Source organism: Neurospora crassa, linkage group VI (genome assembly GCF_000182925.2).
Source record: "Neurospora crassa OR74A linkage group VI, whole genome shotgun sequence".
Lineage (NCBI taxonomy): Eukaryota > Fungi > Ascomycota > Sordariomycetes > Sordariales > Sordariaceae > Neurospora > Neurospora crassa.
The window spans coordinates 3,127,058-3,144,107 of NC_026506.1; the positions used below are offsets into that span (position 1 = coordinate 3,127,058).

Consider the following 17,050-nt stretch of genomic DNA (forward strand, 5'->3'; position numbering starts at 1 on the left):
TCGCTAAACAGATGAGATAGGCTCGCGGGGCTTCTTGGTTATGCAGAGTTAGGCATAGCAAGGTGGCAAAATCGTATGCCCAAGAGCCAGTCTGGTGGTCCAAGAGAGAAATCGAAGCAAGACTCGAAAATTCGGGAGCAAGCGGTCTTTTGCCGGCAACCAGTCAAGTTTCAGAAGTGGCTTATGTTGAAGCCAAGGGGTGCCAGAAGAAAGGATGTGCCTGGCTCGCAAGTCGTGGGCACGAAAAACAGTCAATGAAAAACATCAAGCCCGGTAAGATCCATCTGACTGGTGGCTCTTTAAACCACTTATGCAGCCTGGGCTATGGCACATCCAACATGTATCCTCGGTAGTACTGGTGTTTGTGCTATCGACACTGTCGATAGACGGACCGCATGGCCTCTGCGGTACCTTTTTCCAGCAGAGATGAAGTGTGTCTCCACTTGCTATGCTACCGTCCGAGATCAACGGCAGAGGTAAAATAGCACCAAAGTCGGCGGGTCCATATACTGCTACATGAACCAGCCAGGAACGGGGTCGGGGTTGGGGTTGGAACCCGGGGGGCATGAATAGCCAAGCGGGCAGGGAAGGCCGGGAGAAGTTGAGATGGCATGTTCGGTTTGGGTGACCTCGCTGAGAGGTGAACCGGAGATCATTGGCGCTGTGAAATTTGTGGGCCAGAACTCGGGCAACATGGGCATACCTTGGTTCGGCAGGCAGCGAGACCTGGGACGGAGGAGAGACCAGCGGCGTTGGCGACCTTTTCGGAGCTGGTCAGCACAAGAGGAGGAAGGACGGCTGGCGTATCAAAACCGCGGGATCAAGAGATCCGGAAAGACAACAACAACAACAACAACAACGACAAGCCGGTGGTGTTGCTGGGTGGTGTTTTCCGGCCGGGCCATCCATCATCCATGGACCATGGACCATGGACCACCGTCTGCTCGTCGGTGTTTGTTTCTCTCTTGGCAGCACTCATCTTCCAAGCTGTCTACCTACCTAGTTGGTCAACAAATGGGGCAGGGTGTCGAAGTGGTGAGAAATGGTTGTCATGGTCACGGAAAGGGCCGGTACAAAGGTCTGTGTAGTGGAACAAATCGAGCCGTATCAAAACGACTGGCTCTTTGGCCGACCACGAAGTCGGTGAATGAGGGATGAGGTGCATGAACAGTGGCTGGGCCGGCGAACCCTTGCATGTCCTGGGTGCGGGTGCGTCTGGCCCCAGGAGAGAGCGAGGTCGCTGAATGGCCGGTCTCATGGCGAGGCCGCAAGGCCGCGAGGCAGCTAGGCACAAGAAGGCCTTAAGACGCATGCAATGATGAGTTGGCAATGCTGCTGGATATTACATCGACAAGCCAGAATGGACTGGTGCAGAAATCATGGAAGACGTGCTGCGGGCACTGCCAGAGTTGCGTGACAAGAGCACCAGGCGAAGAACAGGCAGTGGCAGGCCCTTCCTTGCCCTCACAGAGGTACGGGTACAAGTCCTCAGCTGGAGGGGTTCCAAGGGAGCCAACCGGGCCGGAAGAGATACATCGACGGAGCAGTCCACGGGCCCAGCATGGGTTGCCGTGCTATCCACAGGCCGGCGTGTAAGAAAAGAAGGAGGAGAGCGCGGGCGGAGGAAAGCGGGAAGAACGAGGGCAGCCAGTCACGATGGCGATACTCGGTCGCTGTCGCTGGCGACAATTGGTGTTGAAAGGCCGGGGAGGAAGAGGAAGAGGAGGAGACCAGGGAGACGCACCCAAGCCCAAGTCATCACCAATGTGAGCGTCAATGTTCACTTCCTGTCTGCCTGCCCATCGCTCGTATGTGAATGTCGTGATTCGGCTGTCACCTCTTGGGCTTCACCGTGTATGTATACCTCAGCTTGTCGGGACAGTAAGTGGCCATGGGGCTGTTGGCATGGCAGTAACGGCTCGTGTTGAAGTGCAAGAAGCCTACACCTCGGTTCGAGGATTTGAATATGAGAGGTTGAAAATGCACATGAAGAGACGAGATCTCGTCCGAATTGTTCACTTGAGAACGAGGGATGCGGGGACTCTGTGCTTGCTCCGTGCATAGTAACATGGAGCGAAGGAGCTCTTGCTTGATGGGTTCAGTGGTACATACCTACCTCTACTGTACACTACATAGCATGCCTTATCGCGCCTGCCCTACAAACTCGAGGTTCCATTTCTTTCCGTCTCTCTGTCACTTATCTCCCACCTGAATCGGCATTGGAAAGATCGGTGCATGCCACCATGTTCGACGCCGTCTGTTTCACACGGGAAGGTTATTTCCTTGGACACCAAACACAGGGCAAGAAGGATGCGAACCAAGCAACCTCGCCGCAACCTCCAATGAGATTTGCAAAGCACATGAAAGTGCGCATGGTTGGTGGTCAATGCTCCTGGATTTTCCATCCATGTCGCTAAAATGGAGGGGGAAAGAGGGGCTTTTTGAGTTAAACATTCAAGGATGGAATTCTTCTAGAACACGAACCCAGCGAACACCCAAGCCCTCACTCAGTGAGTGTCATTGATTTTGCCTCATATTGTGTCGTCCCAGCCTCGTATCAACTTCTTTGCTATCGATAGTAGGTTTTGAAAGCTCCGATATCAGGTTGACCTGGACCTGGCACCCCGCCATCGCCTCGAATTCATGGCACCTGCCCAGGATAAATAGACAGGAAGACCCAAACACTTGGATCAAGAGAACCATCATCGCCCATGAACCCCCCTCCTCGATCGACATTCTCGGGCTCATTTGCTTGAACCTGATCCCCAAGCTGTGACAACTAAATCAGCACTCGACATGCAGAAGACCAATCAGACCACCTCTAATGCCATCATCTCACTTCATCGATCAGCACTTTCCCTGAAGAATCGGGGGGTCAAGGGAGTCGTTCTTTCCTTTCTGCTTTCCTGTTCCCTGCGGCCCCGCATGCTCGCTCCGTTCCTTCTTCCCCTTTTCGATGGACTGGACACGAATCAGGTTGACATCCACTGCAATGATTGACACGATGAGGGGTAGAGGTAGAGGTAGGTAGGTACGCTCGGTACCACGGTACGGTACAGCTGAGCTTTTGAGGTTGTTCCCTTGTTCCCCCTCATCAGAGCCATCACTCGCATATGGTGATGATCAGCTCTTCTGATTTATTCCACTGCAACGTCATGCTTCAATCCCAACATCAACTTACCAAACCCACCAGCTGCGATCTGGCTCCATGCTTAGTTTGTTTCCAACCTCTTCTCCAGCCATTAACCGGAGAAAATCACGTCGACTGCCAAGAAACAAAAAGCAGAGCCCGGCAAAGCAAAGACGGGCAAAGCTGCTTGCTTGGTGTCGGAAAAAATCATCACCATTATATTCCATCATGCCGGCTGATGGGGTTTGGCTTGCACTTTTGGACTGCTGTCGCAACTCCCACAGCTTTCCATGGCACTCTCGTTACCATCCACATGGGTTGGGTCAACGCTTGACCGTCATCCTTCCAAATGACTATCACCTCTTCTTGCCATGTACCACGTTGCTCACATTTCGGCAACACAGGTGAGATTACACAACAGAGCATGAACCACGCATGTTCAGAATTGAGCAGCAGTTCTGCAACCTTCTACGACTTGTTTACTTTCCTAGCCATTGCCATATCATTGGCAATTATTGACTGATGCCAACCGGGACTCATCCGAGTGCTTATCCAAGGACCCGGCCAGAATATAATCGGGATATTGATCATCATGAAGGCTGCGAAATGATGAAAGCTCAACCAATAAGATATCATTGGACCGTCTAAGAATGGTTCTTTGATTGGTGCTGGTTTGTTCTTAACCCATACCCCCCCTCTGCCACCGTCCTGTGATCCTGATTCGAGACCTCCGCCGACCGAACGACTGACAAGCATTCCGGGGCGAGTGACACAGATATCGGGCACTACTAGAGAATTCATGGCAAGCAACACCAATTTGACAAGATGTCTTGCTTTGAGGAATCAAGCCTTTGGTGGTCGACTTGATCCATAATGTGATTTGGTTTCCCGGACGGTCTGTTCGGCAGCATGATTCCTATACAAGGGTCAAGTGTGGGAGCAAAGAAAGATCCTGCCCATTTCTCTTGTCTTGACTCACGAACTCCTCCGCAGGGATATCGTCCATGGCTTCGAGATTTGTTGTGGTGCATAGACTGCCATGTTCCCAAAGTGTTGTACGCTCACGGCCTCTCGGTACGCATTCCTGCATCTACATCTAGCCCGCTCTTTCCTTCGTTCCATATCTGCACGAGTCAATCGATGGTGGCGTGCTCGGAAAGATGGAAAGGATGGCCAGCGACGGATATCGACAGCAAATAACTGATCGTTGATTACACTTTCAGGGTCCAATCCATTTCACCCAAGCCTCAAGCCGGGGCATTTCCATCCCAAACATCGTATCCTGCAGTAACTGTGGTCTCGCTTTGTTTCGGAACGGATGGGTGCCTAACCGCGAGGTGGAAGTGCAGTGGAAGGCTTCGCTTTGCCTTGGCGATTGCTTCTGTCCTAGCGCCCTGATAGGCTGACTTGCAAATTTGCAAGACAAACCCACATAATCCAATGATCATGGTAGCGGAAGCCTTTCCGAGAGCCGCTCTTTGCTGTTGGAATGAGAGGGATCGCATTTGGATATGGGGGGTAGCGAAGAGACGGATGTTGGGCTTACTAAGACTGACCGTTAATATCTCTATACTCACAATGACCAGGTGTCGGGCCAAATATCCCTTCCATCATTGACGTGCTTGTTCGTGCGATCTTTCTTCCAGTTTTTTCAAGTCTGCATCGGCTTGCCCACGGCATTGCAGGATATCATATATCGGCCAATTGGCAGCTTAAGAGCACTGAAATATGCTTGGTTCCGACCGCCGATGTCACTCTTATTTATCTCAAGCTGATAGCTTGTAGACATGAGATTGACTGGTCAGTATCAGGACTTAATAGAGAACGATAACAGAGCAAACATCAAGCAAGCAGTATTTGGTGCTTTATTGTATTTCGCTATGTGATTTACTGATTAGCCTTGACATTCAATCTGATATGTCCTTGCTACCTTGCTTGTTGTACTTATTCTAGGCATGCTTGTAGACTACTTTCATGGTTAACCCAACGCGAGGGCTTAGTAGCGAACTAAGCATGCCCGTCTATTTCCGACGATGCCGAGAAACATATGCTACCTAGTGTACGACCTGCTTTGAATGCAACCACCGAGATGGAAGCGTTCGCCCGTTTCCGCAGGCTCTTGCAAGGATACCATTCTCAGCGTCCTGCACAATATATACTCATCACCAAGTACTCGCTGCCTTGATATCACAAACTACCTGGTCACTATTCCGCATAACCCTTCCCCTCTTCCCCAAGGACAGCAGCCACAGCACCCCAATCTGACTGGAACCTCCCTCTCATTCTATCCCAATCTAGCCAATCTACTCAATTTACCCAATTCCCTATTGCCCCATCAATAATGTCCTAGTCCTCACTCTCCCCCTAAAGTGGAGGCGAACCCACTTCTTCCCTGGAAATACGCCCTGATTGCGTTCACATTCTTCTGCGGGATCGCATAAGCCGGGTGGATAGGCCTGACCCGATCCGAGTCTTCGTAAATCTGGTCATTTTCGTCAATGTAAGGGAAGACGTTCCAGACGGAATCGGCGCCCAGAGCGGCCAGGCTGGGGGTAGTATCTCCGTTGGGAAGGGGAAGGGGATCGGAGTCGAGGTCCCATTGGTGTTGAGCAGAAGAGAGGCCGGAGAGGACGTAATTGGTGTGGTAAGGGTCTGACATTCTGAAGGGGGGGGACGTTAGTATAAATAGAGGTTAATGAGGGAGGGAAGGGGGGATGAGGTGAAGTGGGGAGGGGAGGTGGGTCAGCTAAGTTAAGGAAACCTGAAATGGAGGTGAAGTGAGTGTGAAGAAAGTTGGAACAGGTGAGGTAAGAAGATGAGATGATGTAAAGTAAAACAGGTGAGGTAAAAAGTAAGGTGAAATAATGAAAAGTAAAGCGAGGTAAGATCGCAGAATACAATGAAACCTCAATCCGAAGCAAAGCAAAGCAAAGCATAACAAAAGGGGGGAGAAAAACTCACTTATATGGCTTATCCCTCAGTCCACCCCTCTTAGTCTGGTCCTGGCAACAGCAAAGGATATACCGAATCAAACCTTCTCGACTATAGAGACTCTCCGGCGCAGCCGCAAGACCGGTGGCTGTCTTGTTCTTCTCGGCACCAGGGCCGGAGGGACTGAGACATGCCTCAATAAGGGGGAAACATCCACCCGCCCAGTGGCTGTAACAGCCGTCAACCAGCTTGTTGGTGCGTCCCGAAAACCCGCCTTCGGGTGCGTACTGCCGGTAAGACAACCAGGAGACGAGGCGTGGGACGTCTAGGTAGCTGGTGGGTGGGAAAGAGAACTTGTTAGCTGTCTGTATGTCTGACGAGAAGGTACTTAGAGGGGGTCATGCGCATATGAAATGCAGTGTGCTTGTTATCGTTGTTGGAATGGATATTTTATGAGACAGGTGGTGAGAGATCTGGCTTGTTTGCTTCATGTTTTCTCCGGACCGTGATCAAGCCTGCTTACCTTGGAATGATACGGCGAGGGTTGTCCAGGATGGCGAGACAGGCGAGAGCGCAAAAGGCATACGCGCCATGGGCCTCGTTGTTGGGTTGACTAGATATCCCGCCCTCGAAGGTTTGGCCTGGGCTCATGTTAGTCTGACTGCCTCTTCATAGCCTCTTCTGTTTCGATACAAGGATGTAAAACTAGGGTAACACTTACAACTACGCACATATTCCGCTAAGCCAGTCAACAGGTTTGAGCGACCGTCATATGCAGGAGATTCTGGCGTCAAGTCCAGAGGCAGATCGAGCAGAGTAATGATCACAGCCGCGATATATGCCCCCCTTTCCGGTTATCCGTGTGGTGTCAGTCAACATGTTCGATTAAGAGAAGTGTGGCCTGGGACCAACGCACCTGATATCCTCCTCACCTCCCACGCATACCTGAAAGCCACCATCAGGCTGCTTCAAAGAGCACAGCCATTTCCACATAGCCTTCTTATCGATAACATCATATGCTTCCTCACCTCCAACCAGGGCGATAGCTAGGATGACCGCATACGTCGTAGCCAGGTGCGAAGTCTGTCCATGGCCTCCACCGAATCCTCCAGACTCATTCTGCATGGTGCGAGCGGTCTCGATAACGCTATCCCTGTAACTAGACACATCTTCCCCCATCATGGTGAGACCGGACAGACACCAGTAGAGGTACCATGGCCTGCTAGCGTCCACTGCAACGAAGCGACCTGGTAACGGGCCAAGGGACTGCTTGAGAAACTTGATATGCTTCTCCCTGTTCAGCTTGGGGAGGCCATAGTCGTTGAGATCGAGAGGTCCATCCTCGCCGGCCAGGAAGGGTAGACAGTGCTCAACAGTTTGGTCCTGGAGCTGGGAGGTGGCCGTGATGAGGTCATCCTTCACCAGGGAAGGCTGCTTGAACAGGTCGGGAATCATGGGTTCGGGCTGTGCTTGTTGCTCTGCGGAATGACTCAAGACAAACTCCTCGTCGACGTATTCAAAGTCGTCGTCGGTGATGGCGTCCAGGTTTTGCTGAGAAGAAGTCGCGACCCCCTCTTGGGAGGTCGGGAAGGAGGAGGTGGTGGAGGCGGCCATGTTTTCCTTTTTGTTCTTTGGAAACTTGCGAATGAAGATGGCGCGATTCCGGCACCGCGCTCCCTTTGTGCGCACCACCATCAATCGAATAGGCAGATTTAGTGAGAAGGAAGTGTCACAATGGTTGAGGCTCTCATCACACTTGGTATTGTTCTTCTTGCTGCTGCTCTAAGGTTGGTATGCTACAAATAGACGGATGATCGTCGATGTTTGCGGCCCTCGCATTCGCTGGGCTGTTATGGCGGCGTGCATTGTTGGGGTCCCCCAGTCCACAGTCCATCACTGTCCGCCGGCCGGGCGCTCAGTGGCGGTCACCACTCAGGCAGTTATTGGGCGGACGGCGGCAGTGATGGGTGGAATCTGAGCTCAGCCAGCTGTCTCCAGCTGTGAACGCACGTGCCCTCGTCTGCCCGACCGACGTATCGAATGACGAAAGGCTCGATGGAACCGAATCTGAGCTCAGTGAATGTGATCATCGCATCCCTTCCATTTCATTTCCTCGACATTTCTTCGCTTTCTCTCGATTTCATATCTTTCTCAAAGTGGATCGATACTCTTAACGCAACCTTGCGGCTCTTAACTCTAACAACACAACGCCACTCGAACTTACAACCAACCTCTTCTTTAGCAAATGCCAACACATCGGATCTTTCATCGCCACCAAAACCATGCATGCCGCCAGTTCTAGCGGCGATAAAATATCATGAATAACTCCCAGGATGCTGTGTGTTCTGGGCTTGGATGACTGCGGCAATCCCCGGTCCTCTTACCGAACCCGACTCCGGGACTGACGGCTCCGCATTGACGGAGAGCCCGGGCTGGGACTTTGCAAGTTGCCACACCGGTTGCCCTCGCCGTCAGCCCTATGGATCAAGAGACGGCGGAACTCGGGCCTTTCGTGAAATCGCCTAGCAATCATCGATCCACCGCACGCAGGAACAATTTTGCGGTGCATCAGCTCGCATGGACTCCGTCCAAGGTACCCTTGAGCTGCACTGACGCCGAAAAAAACAAGAAAAAGAGAAAACAAAAAAACCGGAATGCAAGAAGTGAATCGTTTCTGCTGGTAAAAAAGCTCCTGATGTCCTTCTGCTCTACTGCCCTGCTACCCTGCTACCGAGCAATCTGAAAACTTTCGATAGGGGTCAAGAAAGGACTACCGAAGAGACCCAGGAAATTGGCAAAAGGCTAATGCCTGAAAACCCAGGAGATCAGACAGGGTGCTGACAGATCTCTATCGCTCAAGTCCGAGCCTGTGCTTTGAAACGCAGGCAAGATAGTGCTGGGCAGTATCGTGGAACTTTCCCTAACCGAGCGAACATGTGTGTGCTGCTCCGTGTGCTTACTACCAGGCGCTCCAAAGAGGGATGGCCTTTTCGCCAATTTCCCCCCCTCTCTACGGTATTCCTACCTTTGCACAAAATGGTCTTCGGAGGAGACATTGATCGGTTTCTGGATCCACAATTTCCTAGGCCCTGGCTCATCGTCCAGCATTCGGATGTTGGTCCGTCTGCGCGGCACTTGTACCGGCAACGACGGCAACAACCCCGGCGAACACCCGCAAACACTGCCGGAGAGATTCGACCACGTTGCTGCCGAACCATGCAGGTTATGCCCCTATCAGAAGATATCCGCGTTAAAGTTGATTGTGAACGACCCAGCAGCTGGATTGACAAGAATGCCTGTATCTCACGCCATTGATCTCCATCTCTTGCTCTTTGTGCCGTTTTTTTTTTTCAGGGGACAACTACGCACCAAAGACATGAAGCAAGCAACCCCGAGCACAAAAACACATGTTTCTTGCTCGTTACGAACAGAGCTTTTCTTTGTTGAGTTTGGCTCGATATTTTGACAGTGGCCACTGCCAGGGTTCTCGGTAGCGAGCGCACTAGCGGGCTTCTTCTCTTTGAGTGCCATCCTGAGGCTCAAAATCCGAAGGTATCGTGGATCTCTCGGACGAACGACACGGGTTCCACGGTGAAAAATCCCCCCGTCCCTCTAGACCAAGACTTGACTCGTTTGAGTCTGCCGATCCCGAGAGGAATACACTAGTGTACAGGCCGCATCAGGAGCTTCTGATCGGGCTCCAGCACGCAAGATTCTAAGCTGTCGAAATGGAAATCTTCTCTTGCTTGATGGGTGACACTAACCTTTCTCATGGTGTCCTCATGAGGTGTGTCCTTGTATGTTTCGTTTGGTTTCGTTTCAACAGAAGGATGCCATTAAAAGCAGGAACAAACGCTACGGACAGGTTAAGCTTCTTTCAAAGGTTGCAACGGCTCCTCTTTTCAGGGTCCGGCCCAGGAGCGAGAGGGGTCTCCACAGGCCGAGTGGATCAATTGACCCTGGCTAGCGTGGGGAAAGCTCTCGCTGACAGGGACCGGCTGCATTCCCAAAAGAGCTTGAAGGGGAACACTTGGACCAGTTAAATAGGTGGCAGGTACATATTCTGTCCACTAGTAACGCAGCTCAGTGAGCCGAATGCAACAAGCCACCGACCGGGACCGAGAAGACTGACGGCCTGCCAGTTTGCGTCCAGACGACAGCAACAGCCACTGTGCGAGTACTTGCGGCCAGAGCTTCTCCGGCGACGACATGCCTCTTATTGTTTTTCAGGTATCGATTGGCCATTTCATCGACTGCGCCGCAATGACGGAGCCGGTGCACGGTGTCAATCTATGCTGTGCTCCCCTCCTTTTATCACACAATTGCCGACTGAGGGTGCAATCTCTGTCTGTGTCCGTGGGCGTTTGCTAGTGAGTTGATCAAGATCATATGGTTGACGACGTTGACTCCGGTCGAGACTTTTTTTTTTTTTTTTTTTTTTTTTTTTTTTTTTTTCACTACCTTGAATATCAACTTTGGGGGCGAGAAAGAGCTGCAGCCAACTTGAGTTGGAGAGTTCAGACTGAACACCACGTCTCTCAAGTGGACTCCGGGCCCCAATTGGGATGATAGATAACAAGAGAACCGGGGATTTCTGGCCAGATCTGGATGTCTGAGACCCTGACCAAGCTGATTTTATCACTCGAGACATGCCGGGTATACCGTACAAGGTATGGCGATGACACCGGCAGTTAAGCCTGCCCAGACGATTTCAGCAACTGTAGAGCGTGTGACAAGGGCGGATAGCAACAGAGTTTGGTGCAGGACAACTTCCAGAGAAGACGGTTGTGAGAGGTGGTGGAAGGGTCAGCCACCATGCGCACCTTGTGTGAAGAGGAACGCAACCTGGCAACGTCGTGGCGACCGCGATAGGATTCGATCATGACGGAGACGCTTTCTAAGCTTGCTAGGAGGAGAGCGCTGGAGTGATGGGGCAAGCCGGAAACGGCCACGTCCCACAGGTCTCAACTCTTCAAGAAAGGCCACGATTCGCTCCCCCGTTTCTGGTGTACATGACAAACTTGAGGACCGAGTGAATTCTTTCAGACTCACACGTGCGTTGTCGGGATGATCCTTAGGAGTCGGTGATTTGCTGTTTGATGGCATGTCAGGCAGGAATCGCTAGAAGTCGATTCGATCCGCAATTTCGCGAAGCGGTAGGCCAGCATAACCCTACCTTTGAAACCAGCTCGTTGTCGGCAGGAGCCGCCTTCTTCCTTTTCAAGCTGGAGTTTTGTCCAGGCACTCCCAGGCTCCGGGCCATATTCCGGACTCCGTAGCTGCTTTCAACCAACTATTCACTTGGGAACTAGACAGGCAGCAGGTTGGGATGGGATCGCTTGCACGGTGGGTGATTCTCTCCGGCTGGGCCTTCCTGGCATTTTGCCTTTCGCTTGAAAATAGTGTTACGGACTATACCATGTCTGTGCCAAAAGCTGAAGTCGCCTCTCCCAAGTGCCAGCTTGGCTTCGGTTGGCCGTTGCCGTCCTTCATTTATGCAGATGGATGTGTATTGACAACACGAGAGCCCAAGTTATGGTCATGGCCCATGTCTGATTTGTTGGCACCGGGTCTTGTCTTCTGGCCTCGACAACAACGTTGAAGACATGCCGGGGACTGTACCCCTGAGGTCAGTGTTTTAAGTCCCCCACCAACGTCTTTTGATATCCCACAATGGGTCCGATTATACACTACAGCTATCTATGTATGTATCTTTGTTCCATTCGTCCTTTACTCCGTTGCTCCAGGGCATTGTCCAATGTTGAACCAAGGTGTTGTGCGAGGAGAAGCGGGGCTTATCGGTCCTCGTCACGAAATGGTGTAACCACAAAGTTGAAGTCTTGTTACAGTGCGACGAGGTTGGATTGGTGGTCTCTGGAACATGAAGAAGCTCTTGCCCAAGGTCAGTGGAAGTAGGACGGAAACCGAAAAGAACCTTGGAGGCAGTGGGGGGATGGCGTCTGTGGAGCCGTGCCCAAGTGCTGGCAGCGACGAGTGGCAGGCCATTCCCGTTAAGCATGGGACGAACTGATTGGCCCTGGAACCATGCACGCATCCAGACAGTCCAATCAGCGTTGTCCTCTTACTGGGGTTGTATATGCACCCTCACCGCCTCTTCAGCGTTGAGTGAGGAAGGAAGGAACTCTCTCTGTCTGTCTGTCTGTCTCTCGCTCACTCTCTTTGCCTTCAACTCTTGTGGTGAGTGGGCGAGCGAGGGGTTGACGGTGCACCATTGGCACTCTACGAGAGCACCACTCATCCATCACTCTCAATTGGCCGTGCCGGGTTTCTTGCTCACTCTCAACCAAGTGGGCTGGAGCCAGCCTCCCTCCTCCAATCCTCTTTTTTCCCTAGTCTCTCCACCCGCTTAGACTCTGTCCTCCACCTCCTCGTCGAGCCATTTCTCGACCCAGCAAAGCGTTGTCTCCATCTCCCCGACGACCAGACCACACACAACGCAGCCAAGCCAGCGCCGGCGTCCCTGTTCGCCTTTCCACGCTACGCTGGAAATTGATCAAAAGTGTGCGAGTGTCGTGGTTGTGTGATTCTCTTTTCACTCTGTCCATTTTTATCCCCTCTTCACACTTTACGACGCATACTAGTGAGGGAGGCAGAAACGAGTCTCTTTGCAACGCCCAGTTCGACCATCTCGAACACAGAAACAAAAGAAGATCAGGTACAGGTAGCCTCGGCCAGGTGCCTTTTTGCTCTTCTTCTGCTTCTCTGCGACGGTTCCTTGTCATGATCCTTTCTTGACCGACTCATCGTTGATCGAGAAAAGAGCGGTGTCACCCCCCTCACCCTCGTCGTCCACCACGGCCACGTCCACATCCACGCTCTTGGGGTCCTCTCCGTTGTCCACGTCCCCCGGACTTGTCAGCCGCCTATCCACGGCCCATCCACGCCGCCCACGCCCACTCACGCCCACGCATTCCACGCATACGCACTCGGATCGAAACGAGGCCAGACGGAAGGCCGATCCATACTAACGGAAAATCTCCAGTCCACCTCATCCTCGCCTGAACAAAACCCCATTGACCCCTTGGTTCCCGCTCCCGCTCCCGCCATCATGACTTACGACTTCACTGCCGCTGGGGGAGACGCCGTCTTGCTAGAACAACTGGCCTTCGACCAGCAAGACCACCAGCGCTACTATCCCATCATCACCTCGACCCAATCACCCCAGAACATCACCTCGACCGCGCTGACCACCATGTCCCAAAGCGCCCGTCAAAGCCTCAGCCCGGGTGCCACTTGGCTCCCGGCTGATCTGTCCGGAGGAATGAGCGCACCCAACTCCATCCACTCGCCAAGCAGCAGCATGTCGCCTTCGTCGCCCGAGGACCAGAATTGCCAGTCGCCTGGGAATAGCGTCATGTCCAGCCCTCTTCAGCAACAACAGCACTCGCCTCTCCAGCACTCGCCTCTGCAGACCGGCACCCACTTGTTCCCCGACTGGACCGCTTTCCCCATGCAGACCCAGCAGCAGCAGCAACAACAGCAGCAGCAACATGTCTCTGATATGCCTCAGTTTATCTCGAACGAGCCTCTGCTTGCTCTCACCAACCACTTCATGCCCAACTTCCACCAGCCCAGCGCTTTCGATTATCTCCCCGCCACCACCCAGGCCGCCATCGAAAACACGCTTCATTTGGAGGCTCCTTTCAACCACGCCATCTCTCCCGTCGAGGAGACCAGCCAGCAACTGCAGTGGAGCACGGGTACGGGCACGCAAATGGCGAACTGGCAGGATTTTGAGATGGCCATGAACTTCAACCAGCATAACGAACTTGCCCGGATGCCCATGGGAAGCCACTCGCCCACGGGCAGCTTTCTGGAAGTTCTGTCTTTGCACTCTGGAAGCGACAATGGCTGGGCTACCGTGGACATGCCTTTGTTTCAGGATTACAACAACTTCACTCAGCCCCAGCCTGCGCAAAATACCGCCATCTTCAACCCCGGCCAGACTTTGCACTTGAGGACCACATCTGAACTCTCACAACAGTCTGACTTTACCGAGTTCGGAAGCTACGAGGAAGTTACCTTCCCCTACTCGCCCTTCTCCACCGAGTCCGATGGCTTCATGGATATGACCAACAACCGCCACGGTTGCTGCTCCGGTGACCACCACCACCACTCTCCTCAACCCACTGAGATCAGCCCCTCTTCCGCCGTTGCTCCCGTCCCTATCAAGGCCGGCTCTTCGAGGGCCGTTACTGCCAATGGCTCTGGCTCGGTTTCGCCCCCGCCGAGGAGAATCACTGGCCCGAGAAAGAGCCCTACTGCCAAGCCTTCCAAGACCATCGTTCGTAGGACTAACTCGACTGGCAAGAAGGACGGCACTGGTGAAAAGAAGGTTGGCAGGCGTCGTGGACCCCTCCTTCCTGAGCAGCGTAAGCAGGCCAGCGAGATCAGGAAGCTCCGGGCCTGCCTCCGTTGCAAGTTCCTCAAGAAGACCTGCGACAAGGGTGAGCCTTGCGCCGGGTGCCAGCCTTCTCACGCTCGTTTGTGGCAGGTGCCTTGCACTCGCATCGATATCAAGGATATTGGTTACTTTATGAAGGATTGGAAGGCCGACTACGAGCGTCACCTCGGCCGCGGCATGTCCGTCTTCAACGTCAAGGGTTTCGCCCAGAAGGAGACCCTCATGTGGATCACCCACGGCTACGGCTTCTGCCTCCCTGTCATGGTTCGCGAGGTGTTTGTTGCCGACGAGAGCTGCTTCCAAGTCGACTGGGTCGAGTCGACCTTGACTGACCAGGAGCCTATCGATTTTGAGATCCGCACTGAGCGCCTCGACGTTGGTCATGAGGGTGTCTCTGTGGAGGCTCTCTCCGAGTACCTCGACAAGCATGTCGATGAGGGCTTCGAGCAGTTCATTGACGACCATTTCGAGGGTACTCCCTTCATCACCGAGCTCTTCAAGACCGCTCATAGGTTCTACGTCAAGGAGCGCCTGCCTGTCATTCGCAAGGCGCTCAAGCTTGTTGTGGCTTACAACCTCACTCTTCACATTACCATGGTTGAGCAGCCGCCGACGGAGCAGCCCATGGAGGGCCAGATCGATGACGAGGATTCCAAGTACTTTGGCAAGGTTGTCGCCCCTGTCATGATCAATTTCCAGATCAAGTGCGCCATGGCCGATATGTGGCGTGAGCTCCAGAAGGAGGTCCTCGAGGAGCTCTCTGCTCTCTACTCTTCGGTCTACAGCGGAGAGCGTCTCAAGAACTGGCCTACTATCTTCATGCTGGCTGCCATCCTCTTGGCTGTCTGGGAGGAGATCCAGTTCGACTGCCATTACCGTGTGCCTGACCCTATCGCTGTCAACAAGTTCTGTGACGATATGGAGTCTACTCCTGTTGGTGTCATTGTTGGCCTCTTCCACGCCATCTCTCAGAAGCTGCCCGCCTTCACGGAGTGGGATACTCGCAGGCATGGTCAGCTGCTTAATAACAACGTTGCCGTCTGCGAGGCCATGACCGAAGTTAGACAGCATGTCCTCAAGCATGGTGAGTGATGACCCCTCATTTAATGTCAGCATGGTGTGACCCTACATACTAACCCCGCGATAACAGAATCCTACCTTAGGACCCGTCAAGAAACCAAGTTCGACCGCTATGACTTTGACTCACTATCAAACAAGTTCCTGTCGAAGCTGGTCATTCGGGCCAACTAAGGTTGTTTTCTTGCTTGCTGCACTCTGCCTCTTTTGGTTGCGATACCCGTTATCCACGTTACGGTTACAGCACTTTACAGCAAAGCTCGCAAGAGCTGGTCTGTTCCGGTTTCCTGTTTTCCTCTTTATCCTTATCTCATGGGGCCATTGAGCGACGGCGTTCTCATCTTTATTTCATTATGGCTACTATTTTCTATAGTCAACCATCTTCTCCCTTTTTCTGTTATCTTTTGTGGCATTTTTTTTGGCCGCGCACACTCACTTGGTGGCTGGTCACCACCGCGAACAACACGATACGAAATGACTGACGTCCCATCATGACGGATCAATATTTGATGAATACACATTTGACGAAACCCCAACGAATCTACACAAAACACACCATACACTACTACGCATACATCGCAAAAAAGTTAAAACCAGCACGATCTGCATGTCTGGCACTTTTGATAGTTCAGTTGGGAGAGAAGAAGTCGCTCACGGGAAAAGGAAGGGCATGGGATGAAGGAGGGTAAGCGAGTGGAAAGGGTTGTTTGAAAGGATCGAAGAAAAGCACAACTCAAAGGGGAGGAAGAGGAGGAAAATGGGTTTGCATTGGGTATCTTGGCGTTTTTTTTTGTCTATCTGATTTGGTCTTTTTCTTTTGGTTTACCTACATATAGATATGGATTGATAGGTGGACTTTCTTGCATAAGCGCGCGCGGGCAAACCGCGACCTAGGCGAGAAATCCTCTTTTTGAGAAATATTTATTGGTTATTGTTAATGAGTATTAGGCTGTTCGAGTGCTTGTTTTGGTGTGATGTTGTTGAGTGTACTACAGCAGGCAATGTTCCCTCATCAGAGAAAAACGAAGAGAGTGGTTGTTTGTTTAAGGCCAACTTTCATCCACAAGTACACATTACCTGGTTCTTCACAGGTTGTCATGGAACCGACTATGGGAAGGGCCACAGAGCAAACGAGTTCTCGAGTCTTGTAGAGTTGCCTTGGGTTGTGTGTACTTGTTTCATTTCAAAGACGCAAGTCATTACCACGCAAAGAAAGCCGTTGGCTCGTTGGTTCTGGATGAGTGGAAAAATGCATTCCAACTCTTACGATAGAGCCTAGGCCAGACGAGTACATAAGTACTCAAGATCAATGAGTGAGAAGGATTGCGAACGGCAACCAGGCACCTGCATTGAACTTGGTTCACTACACGCATTGACAATAAAAAGTATCATGTACACCAATCTGATGACGTTCAGGGTTGTCATTTGATCATGGGATGTCACAACCCGAGCCGAATGGGTGTATTGAACGGACCGTAAGGACGATT

At 52.3% G+C, this 17,050-nt stretch overlaps 5 protein-coding genes across 5 annotated transcripts; 2 read left to right on the forward strand and 3 right to left on the reverse strand.

Annotated features, from left to right (window-relative positions):
- Positions 1-606: 606 nt before the first annotated feature.
- NCU06000 (hypothetical protein) lies at positions 607-2,417 on the forward strand (the record flags this gene model as incomplete). Its single annotated transcript, XM_953715.1, has 5 exons — positions 607-640; positions 717-872; positions 1,004-1,078; positions 1,360-1,881; positions 2,137-2,417. 5 exons carry the CDS (start codon positions 607-609, stop codon positions 2,415-2,417), a joined length of 1,068 nt encoding a protein of 355 aa, XP_958808.1.
- Positions 2,418-4,966: 2,549 nt separating this feature from the next.
- NCU05999 (CaaX farnesyltransferase beta subunit Ram1) lies at positions 4,967-7,931 on the reverse strand. Its single transcript, XM_953714.2, has 5 exons — positions 6,978-7,931; positions 6,783-6,907; positions 6,585-6,702; positions 6,092-6,394; positions 4,967-5,790 (listed from the first exon to the last, which is right to left on the reverse strand). The coding sequence occupies exons 1-5, from the start codon at positions 7,754-7,756 to the stop codon at positions 5,484-5,486; spliced, it is 1,632 nt and encodes a 543-aa protein (XP_958807.2). The 5' UTR covers positions 7,757-7,931; the 3' UTR covers positions 4,967-5,483.
- A 1,151-nt stretch (positions 7,932-9,082) lies between these two features.
- On the reverse strand, positions 9,083-9,592 carry NCU05998 (hypothetical protein; the record flags this gene model as incomplete). The annotated part of the gene is made up of 2 exons (XM_953713.1): positions 9,083-9,292; positions 9,431-9,592. The coding sequence occupies 2 exons, from the start codon at positions 9,590-9,592 to the stop codon at positions 9,083-9,085; spliced, it is 372 nt and encodes a 123-aa protein (XP_958806.1).
- A 949-nt stretch (positions 9,593-10,541) lies between these two features.
- Positions 10,542-11,495, reverse strand: NCU17126 (hypothetical protein). Its single transcript, XM_011396798.1, has one exon. The coding sequence runs from the start codon at positions 11,165-11,167 to the stop codon at positions 10,868-10,870; it is 300 nt and encodes a 99-aa protein (XP_011395100.1). The 5' UTR covers positions 11,168-11,495; the 3' UTR covers positions 10,542-10,867.
- Positions 11,496-12,225: 730 nt separating this feature from the next.
- On the forward strand, positions 12,226-16,788 carry NCU05996 (C6 finger domain-containing protein). Its single transcript, XM_953711.3, has 2 exons — positions 12,226-15,570; positions 15,637-16,788. The coding sequence occupies exons 1-2, from the start codon at positions 13,131-13,133 to the stop codon at positions 15,735-15,737; spliced, it is 2,541 nt and encodes an 846-aa protein (XP_958804.1). The 5' UTR covers positions 12,226-13,130; the 3' UTR covers positions 15,738-16,788.
- The last annotated feature ends 262 nt before the right edge of the window (positions 16,789-17,050 follow it).